The sequence below is a fragment of the Lampris incognitus genome, chromosome 9, assembly GCF_029633865.1.
Source record: "Lampris incognitus isolate fLamInc1 chromosome 9, fLamInc1.hap2, whole genome shotgun sequence".
Classification (NCBI taxonomy): Eukaryota; Metazoa; Chordata; class Actinopteri; order Lampriformes; family Lampridae; genus Lampris; species Lampris incognitus.
The window spans coordinates 59,422,261-59,431,474 of record NC_079219.1 but is presented as its reverse complement, the minus strand read 5'-3'; the positions used below and the strand labels follow the sequence as shown (position 1 = coordinate 59,431,474).

The 9,214-nt window shown below is 47.6% G+C and overlaps 2 protein-coding genes across 2 annotated transcripts in view; one reads left to right on the top strand and one right to left on the bottom strand.

The window, feature by feature from the left end:
- The first annotated feature begins 577 nt into the window (after nucleotides 1-577).
- On the top strand, nucleotides 578-5,387 carry si:dkey-26c10.5 (uncharacterized protein LOC563797 homolog). Its single transcript, XM_056285592.1, has 6 exons — nucleotides 578-784; nucleotides 884-988; nucleotides 1,946-2,050; nucleotides 3,264-3,415; nucleotides 4,031-4,128; nucleotides 4,248-5,387. Exons 1-6 carry the CDS (start codon nucleotides 673-675, stop codon nucleotides 4,372-4,374), a joined length of 699 nt encoding a protein of 232 aa, XP_056141567.1. The 5' UTR covers nucleotides 578-672; the 3' UTR covers nucleotides 4,375-5,387.
- Nucleotides 5,388-5,487: 100 nt separating this feature from the next.
- The window catches only part of trpv6 (transient receptor potential cation channel, subfamily V, member 6), an 11,744-nt gene continuing 8,017 nt past the window's right edge, over nucleotides 5,488-9,214 (bottom strand). Inside the window, exons 14-17 of the mRNA XM_056285591.1 lie at nucleotides 9,098-9,164; nucleotides 7,165-7,433; nucleotides 5,877-5,983; nucleotides 5,488-5,780 (exon numbers count right to left, since the gene is read on the bottom strand). Coding sequence (XP_056141566.1) covers nucleotides 5,501-5,780; nucleotides 5,877-5,983; nucleotides 7,165-7,433; nucleotides 9,098-9,164 — 723 coding nt within the window. The 3' untranslated portion in view covers nucleotides 5,488-5,500. The remainder of the gene's footprint in view (nucleotides 5,781-5,876; nucleotides 5,984-7,164; nucleotides 7,434-9,097; nucleotides 9,165-9,214) is intronic.

Genomic DNA, 9,214 nt, shown 5'->3' with positions numbered 1-9,214 from the left:
AGGGGATATTGTGTCACGTGTTGTCACGCCAGCGAATGATCTGATTTCTCAACACTCTTCCCTAAATTAAAAAGTACACTAATAATAACTTCCTAACAGCTGATGACTTGCATTCATTAATTATTCGAAAAGGGAAAATGGGAACCAGATTTTCACACAGTGTCTTAGTCGACAATTTAACACGCCGATGTGTGGCGCGCCCCTCTCTGGTTAAACAATGAGCTGCGGCCGACTATTATGTGCACGCTCAACAGCTGTCAAGCGTTATCCTGCACCGACCTCGAAACCACAGAACAAGCTGTTGCTCTGCAGCGGAGGGGACTGCCCTTCCAAGGACGCTGTAGGTCTGCACACACACACACACACACACACACACACACACCAAGCTGCACACAAAGGCCTCCTCACACACACGCACGCACACATGCGCATCCATCCTGAAAAAAAAAAATGGCCCGCAAACTTCCAGACACAGAGCGATTCAGGGGCTGTGGGGGCAAGCCAAGGGTTGTGCGTCATGAATAGTTCAAAGACCATGTTACCATGGAGACCGAGAGGAAGGCGTCCAAAAAGTGTTGTGGCACAGTCGGTGGTGAGCCATTTCCAGAGAGGGAGGAAGACAGGGGGGTAAACAAGCCCTATCTTGCAATCCTAGACAGCCTCTGAGACGCGATGTACATTCAATTCTGCCGCGGTTATGGTCTGGATAAGAAGAGCCCGGACGAGGCGCGGGCCAAACTGTCACCCGAGTCCAAGCTATCTGTTGAGCTGAAGGATCAGAAAGGTAGGCCGCTTGCCTCGGACGTGCCCTGAACCGTTCTGTGTCGTGGTTATCAGAATATCACGACCCCACCGGGTCTAATCTCGTCTTCTTCCTCGCCAGATGAACGCTACCCGAGGAGCGCGCATGTGTACCACGCGGCGTGTGCTGCCCTCGGCCTGATTTGCCTGGTCCTTCTGCTGGTTGTCATCATCCTGGGTGTGAAACGTGAGTACTCCTGGGCGAGGACGTGGCTCAGTGGCAGCGCAGCCAAACGCTGAGATTTGCCTCGTGAAGCTTATTGTAAACCACCACATGTTTGTCCTCGTGGCTTGTGAACTAAATGTGGGTCCCGGCGTCTTCCTCACAGTTAATCATAGCACCTTAGAGGACCGTCTCAAAGATGTTGTGGGAATTACCGGCAATGCTCCCGGCTGATTCTTATCTTTTTGGGTGACTTTATACCCTCCTCACTGCCATCAGCCGTGGCGTATCATAAGACGGTTCCCATGGAGCTGCTGGTTATATTGATGATCCCTGTTTTTTCTTCCCTTTCTGCGGCCCAAGGCATGCACTTGCTTTGTATTTCCCCCCCACGCCTCTTCTGCTCATGAAAAGCACGGCGGCGCAGTGGTTGGCGCGGTCGCCTCACAGCAAGAAGGTCCTGGGTTCGAGCCCCGGGGTAGTCCAACCTTGGGGGTCGTCCCGGGTCGTCCTCTGTGTGGAGTTTGCATGTTCTCCCCGTGTCTGCGTGGGCCCCCCTGCGGGGGCTCCGGTCTCCCCCCACAGTCCAAAGACATGCAGGTCAGGTCACTCGGCCGTATTAAATTGTCCCTAGCTGTGACTGTGTCGGTCCTATGATTGACTGGCGGCCTGTCCAGGGTGTCTCCCCGCCTGCCGCCCGATGACTGCTGGGATAGGCTCCAGCATCCCCGCCACCCTGAGCAGGATAAGCGGTGTGGATGATGGATGGAAGCACACTGTATTGTAACTGTGTCTTTAAACAGTGCGGAGCGGTTTGTTTTTTTTCAACTATTGTTTTTGCAAGACACAAATAGCACTGCGATGGGACGACGCCTGGTTGATGTTTGGATGTTTTTTCCCTCTGATCGCTTTGCTGCTCTTCTATTTTTTTGAAGTGTTATGTGCGCTGTCCTCTTACAACTCGCCCGCTGTGATTTCTAGTTTCAGCCCAGCCTGAAGCGTGCAGTCAAGAAAGGAGGGTGGAAGAAAAGGCTCAGCGATGCAGCTTTGAGAGCTGCAAGGCCCAGTTTCCGGCTCTGCCCCAAAGTGAGCATACACCCAGAGCACACGTAACATCTTTTCAGTCAGATACAGAAACTTGTTTTTTCCTCACTGCACTGATAATTACTGTTCTCGACTGCCGGGTACTTCCTGTTTACACGTGAGTCAAGATCGACGAAGTTGGTTTGAGTCTCTTTGTAGCCATGCAGCATCCACCTTTCTTGGCAAATTCTGCAACGTATTAACTTACTGCCGCCCAAAATGTTAGTTTACTAATGGGTTACAAAAGCGTATTGCTTATTTATAGTGCACTAATAAATGAGTTTGTAACATTGAAATAATCAATAACCACTTATGAACCCTTAATAAATAATGACTAATCAACTGGGAGAGCTTGGTCTGCTGCATCCTGTGGGCCCAGGGACCACGGCCCTGCCCGGAGCTGCGCCCACAGAGGAAACACCAAGGGCGGTCTGACAGGAAGCGGACAGGCTAGGTTAACTGCTAGCCCATGCAGACCGGCAGTTCAGATAACACCGAGGGCGGTCTGGCAGCGGCCTCGCCTAGCGTTAACTACGTTTTTAGTGTCGTTATGTGGAGTGTAGGGGAGGTGTGTCGAGGGTGTCTGACTGGGAGAGCTGGCGTCGGATCGGCTGGGAGAGCCTGGTCTTCTGCCTCCGGTGGGCCCGGGGACCACAACTCTGCCCAGAGCAAAACACCGAGGGCGGTCAGACAGGACACGGAAGCGGGGCAGGCTAAGCTAACTGCTAGCCCACGCAGACCGGCAGTTCCAACGGTCATCTTGGCTGGCGTTCGTTCCCTTGGACGGTGATTTTCTTGTAGTTCGGCTATGTGTGTGCTTGTAGTTTCTGGATGTGTTTTTGTCTTTGTGTGCACTGCTGTTGGCTGGGGGAAACGATATCTCGTGAAACGACAAAGTGTTCCTGATTCCCGACTATTGTAAAGTGCTACCAGTTGTAGTTATGAAATTCTCTGTACGTGCTGTGGTATTTAATGTTTTTTGTGAAAAATCCTCCCATATGAAAGGATGACGTGATGACTGAACTCTCCTAGCGCGGACACTTATGTCAAAATTCAGTTCATGATGCCCATTCAAACCACCTTGCTCCTCACACCTCCTGCAAGGCCACATTTTCACCCAGACGTTTGCCTTCTACTTATAACCTTCACCAAGGATTTGATAGCGTTTATCTTTTTTTGTCTGTGTTTTCGATACCGTGTCCCTGTTTTCTTCCAGCGCCCACCTGCCAGAAGTGTGCGAAGGGTTGGCTGACCTTCAGCACGTCTTGCTATTATCTGTCCAAATACAAAAAGAGCTGGGAGGACAGCAGGAGCTTCTGTAAGACTAATGGGGCAGACCTGGCTGACATCACTAACCAGCAAGTTCAGGTGCGGCGCATATCCACCATTCATTGGCAGTGCAATCATGTGACCGTCAGTGAAGGTTATTGGTCAGGTTATGTATTAGCATGTCGTCACCAGAATCTTTTTGTGATAAAACTGTGCTCATGTTATATTTCTACGTAAAAAGGAACAATATTGGGCATCCGGGTAGCATAGCGGTCTATTCCATTACCTACCAACACAGGGATCACTGGTTCGAATCCCCGTGTTACCTCCGGCTTAGACGGGCGTCCCTGCAGACACAACTGGCCGTGTCTGCGGGTGGGTATGTGTCCTGGTCACTGCACTAGCACCTCCTCTGGTCGGTCAGGGTGCCTGTTCAGGGGGGGAGGGGGAACTGGGGGGGAATAGTGTGATCCTCCCACGCGCTACGTCCCCCTGGTGAAACTCCTCACCGTCAGGTGAAAAGAAGTGGCTGGTGACTCCACATGTTTGGGAGGAGGCATGTGGTAGTCCGCAGCCCTCCCCGGATCGGCAGAGGGGGTGGAGCAGCGACCGGGACAGCTCGGAAGAGTGGGGTAATTGGCCAAGTACAATTGGGGAGTAAAAGGGAAAAATCCAAAACAACAACAAAAAAAGGAACAATATTCTCTTGTCTAGACCTTCCTGACTGGGAAAGGGTTGACGATGTACTGGATCGGGTTGAGAAAAAGTGGCGGTAGCTGGTCCTGGGTCAACAACACTACACTGGGAGACAGGTGAGAACAACAGAGGTCTCCTTGTTCTTCGCTGGAAATAATAACCTACAACATCACTCTCGTCATGTGCAATGGCGATGAGACACTTGATGACGCGCTCTCTTTTCTGTTGTCGGCAGTTACTGGGCAGAAGACGGCTTGGATGGGGACTGTGGGGCACTGCATGTGGAAAGCCCACCAAAGAAGAACTGGAGCAAACGCCCCTGCTCACACTTGAGCTACTTCATCTGCCAGAAGCAGCCATGAAAGCACCCCCCACTGACAAACACGACCTCTTCCATAGCATAAAATACTGAACCCAGCCTGTTTCCTAATTCACAGCAGCGGTGAACACATTACTACAGCTGAGATCATTACATAATTTTTATTGATCGTTTTAAAGATTGTCATGTCAAAGGGCAGAGAATTTGGGTTTTGTAATAAAGGTAGAAATTAAAATCTTTTGAGCGTCCAGTTGGTATAGCGGTCTATTCTGTTGTCCATCAACATTTGGATCGCAGGATCGAATCCCCGTGTTACCTCCGACTTGGTCAGGCGTCCCTACAGACACAATTGGCCGTGTCTCCGGGTGGGAAGCCAGATGTGGGTGTGTCCTGGTCACTGCACTAGCGCCTCCTCTGGTCGGTTGGGCACCTGTTCAGGGGGGAGGGGGAACTGGGGGGAATAGCGTGATCCTCCCATGCGCTACGTCCCCCTGGTGAAACTCCTCACTGTCAGGTGAAAAGAAGCGGCTGGTGACTCCACATGTATGGGAGGAGGCATGTGGTAGTCTGCAGCCCTCCCCGGATCAGCAGAGGGGGTGGAGCAGAGACCAGGACGGCTCAGAAGAGTGGGGTAATTGGCCGGATACAATTGGTGAGAAAAAGGGGGAAAAAGAAGAAAAGAAATGATCTTATTCAGTCTTCATTGTGATTTACTGTTGCTGCTCTGTCTTTTGGGGTTTCACTGGACTCTTTTATTTTCTCATTTATTTTCAATCATTTTGTACACCATAATTTACTATGTATCTTTTGGGGAATGAACGGTCCGTTAATTTGTACTTTTAATATTGCTTTTATTCGTATACAAAAGGTTTTTGCACCGATTACAGGTTATAAAGTTAAAGCTAATCATTAATTATCACTTACTTCTATATTTCCATGCATTAAAGCTATGTATTTATGTTGTTATAAAAATAATACACTATTCTGTAGCATAATACTGCATTAATCATTACACCATTGACTATAAGGAGGTCACAATTAAAGCGATGTCAATTTCTTGTTTGTGATTCAGTAGTGCACATTACCAGAGAACATTTACCCAGAATGAGGTTGTTATCATCAGCCTATGGGAAGATGGAGCAGACCGGTCGGAGGAGGGGAGGGCCACTTCAGACATATCTGATATTCTGGTCCTCCTCAGCCTCCTCCTGCTCGATGTCCAAACCTAAAGTGCTGTGGCGAATCATCTGCCAGCCTGTCACAGACTTCCTATTGGAGCTGAACCCACCCCTGTGTTTGGGCCTGAGTGTGGGGGATCCTTGTATTGCCCCTTTGGACGGGTCTGTCTTCTCAAACTCCTCCTTCTCTTTACCACTGTTATCATCTTTGGAGAAGGCCTGGATGTAGCGTCGCATTTTTTGAACCATTGGGTCATTTCTGTCCTCAACTCTGCGAAAGGTATCAGAGTAAATCAGCCACAACAGTCGGTTCGTGCCCTGAATTTTAAGTTTACCGTCTGTCTCTGGAGCTGCAGGACTGTCTTACCTTAGGTACCAGCGCTCCTTCAGGCCATAGTTGAGCCCACACACCCCCAGCCGTGGCCACAGGCAGCGAGGCAGCCTCCTTTCCAGCATCAAGGTTGTGGCCACCACCTGTGGAGAAAAATATAAATAAAATCATCTATTATCTATACCCACTTAGGCTTACTGATGGTCATGGGGGCTGGAGTCCATCCCAGCAAGCATTGGGCAGAAGGAAGGGAGAAACCCCGTACAGGTCACCAGTCCATCACAGTGTGCACACTCACACATCATTCACAACTATGGGCAATTTGGGTGGCACGGTGGCCCAGTGGTTAGTGCTGTCGCCTCACAGCAAGTAGGTCCCGACATCATCACACACCACACTAGTCGCGTCTCCATACAAATGAAGAATACGTTTCGAGCCAATAATTAAATGTCACCAAAAGAAAAAAAGAAATCATCACCAGTTAAAGAGCATTTCCCCCACATCTGTTTAAGCAAATCAAATTATAGTGGCACAATGACGCAGTGGTTAGCGCTGTCGCCTCACAGCAAGTAGGTCCTGGGTTCAAACCCCGGGGTTGTCTGACCTTGGGGGTCATTCCAGGTCGTCCTCTGTGAGGAGTTTGCATGTTCTCCCCATGTCTGCGGTGGGTTTTCTCCGGGTGCTCCGGTTTCCCCCACCATCAAATGAAACATGCATGTTGGGGTTTATACTCCTGTCTGTGCCCCTGAGCAAGGCAATGAGAGAAGAACTGGAGTTGGTACCCAGGTGCAGCATCAAGGTGGTAGCCCACTGCTCCTAGCTACACAGATCACAGCTAGGATGGGTTAATTTGCAGTAACTGAATTTCCCCATGGGGATGGCCTGGTGGCCTGTCCAGGGTGTCTCCCCGCCTGCCGCCCAGTGACTGCTGGGATAGGCTCCAGCATCCCTGCGACCCTGAGAGCAGGATAAGCAGTTTGGATAATGGATGGATGGAATGAATGGATTAATAAAGGAAACTTAAGTTAAATTTAGAGACTAATTCAGCAACATAATTTGTCACTATTCATTTTTTTGGACTGTAGGAGGAAACTGGAGAACCCAGACAAAACCCACAGGAACATGGGAAGAACATGCAAAGTCCACACTGATGGGTTGGAAGTGATCCCATCAGGACCCGCTTGCTGTGGGGTGCCAGCGCTAAACACCAAGCCACTGTGACACCCCTGAATAAAACCATGAAATTTGAATTGCACATTAACATGATGCCTACATGTGTCTACACATGTACCTTCACATCAGTTTGCATTTTAGCATGTTTTACCTGAGTCCTCCAGAGCTCGTCTCTCTCCTGGGCCACCCTCCAGTGCGTGTCGCTCATCATGGCTATGAGTAAGTTGAGCAGCAGGATGTAGGAGACCACGGAGAACGTGCAGTGTAGCACGTGGACGATCGAGGGAGTAGCGATGGTGTGGTCTACAGGCAGGTCTATGAGCCCCACACTGAGCTCAAACTGAGAGAAGAGGGTGATGGGAAAGGAGCGGTAAGATGGCATGGACTCTGGGTCCTGGGTCATATACACCATCCAAAGGGCTGGAGGGGAAACAGAGAAAGAGCCGATTTCAACGGAGGGGGGAGGCTGATACTAAGGCATCTCTATTGGGTTTGTGTTTTGCCCCCCTTTGCCACTGCATGGTACCGGCTCGACTCAATTCAACCCTACTTGCTTTTTTTGGTTTTCCACTGGGCAAAGGTTAGGGATAGTACCTGGTACTTTTTTTGGTACCACCTCTGTCAAGGTTCCAAGTGAGCTGAGCCGATACTAAAAGGTGACATGAAAATACCACTTTAAATAAATAAATAAAATATAAATATGATCCAGTGAGTCAAGTAAATTATTTACGAGACAGTACAAGCCTGTTTCATGCCATAAGCAATCATCAGCTGTGGATTACTTTGCTCCTTATTTGTTGAGCACGTTCCCTACCGTTGAGTGTTTCTTTTAACAAAGTAAATATAACTAGAAAAATGCTTTTCCACAGAGAAAGCGTGTGAATGCTGAGCTGCTGAAAGAAATCGCGAAAGCATTGCTGAAAATGGATAAATAGGAAAAGTCAGAAAGTCACTAGCCTACCTGAAATACCTGGAAACTGAAATGTGAAATGGCTGAATATTTTAAAAGTTTTAAAGGTATAAAAAACTGAAAAATTTGCCATAATGTGCCAAATACATAAATAGTTTGATTGTTGAATGGTTTCTGTAGTTTAAAGTATGAAAAAGTGAAAGTGGTGAACTGCAAAGCAATAGTGTGAATGCCCAGCATTCACACTAATTAGGCTGGCAGTTGAGTTTCAAATTGATATGTGACGTCACAATAGGACCGAACATTCTAACAGGCAAAGTGTATGGCAGAATTGCTAAAATGTGAGTTGAATTGTTCAAAAACTATAAAATATTTGTAAAATCTGAATAGGATTCTGAAAGAGCTGAATGTCCTGAACTGTTTAAGCTTCAAATGGGGTTTCTAGCTCAAAAAATGAAGGAGGAGGCACAGTTCAAAGGTGATGAGGGTTTCAACCTTTCCCCATAGACTTCCATTGTTTTGAAAAAGCTTAATATGTCGAAAAGTATAAAAGATTTCAAAAAACCCGAAATGTGAGCCTTAATGGGCTTAAAGAGATGAACATTTTGATACCTGAATGGTTTCAGTGGCAAAAAGTATGAAGGAGTAAAAGAGGTGGAAATGTTGCAAAAGTCCCCCATTGACTCCCATTCAAAAAATGGCTGAAAAAAGTTGAATATTTCAAAAAGTTCAAAAGGTATGAAAAATCTGAAAGGGGAGAAATAATGTCCTTAATGAGTTGAACATTTTGATAGTCTAATGGTTTCAGCAGCTAAAAGTATGAAGGAGCTACAAAGTGTCAAAAAATGGGCGGAAGAAAAATAAATAAATGAAGAACTGCAAAGCAATAGCGTGAATGCCCAGCATTCACACTAAATACATTTATATTTATTTGAATAGTAATAAAATCTTTAAAAAAAAAACTAGTCAACACACCCACAGATGACCAACGGGGCTTCGCCATGAGGGGATACTATCTGCAGTGGAAAACGAAATCCCAAAAAGTAAAGCGAGTAGAGTCGAGTTGATCCGGTACCATGCAGTGGAAGAGGGGCTTTAGATGACAGTATTTCATACTGTCTTGGTTACATCAGTGTTAATAGTTGTTAGTATGTGATGGCCACAATATACTCACAGGTGGAAAAGCCAATGAGCACTATGAAACTCAGCCACATGAACTTAGTGAGGTCTCCAAATATAATCTAGGAGGAAATGAGACACACCGCACTTCAGTCTGACAGTCAAAATAAGC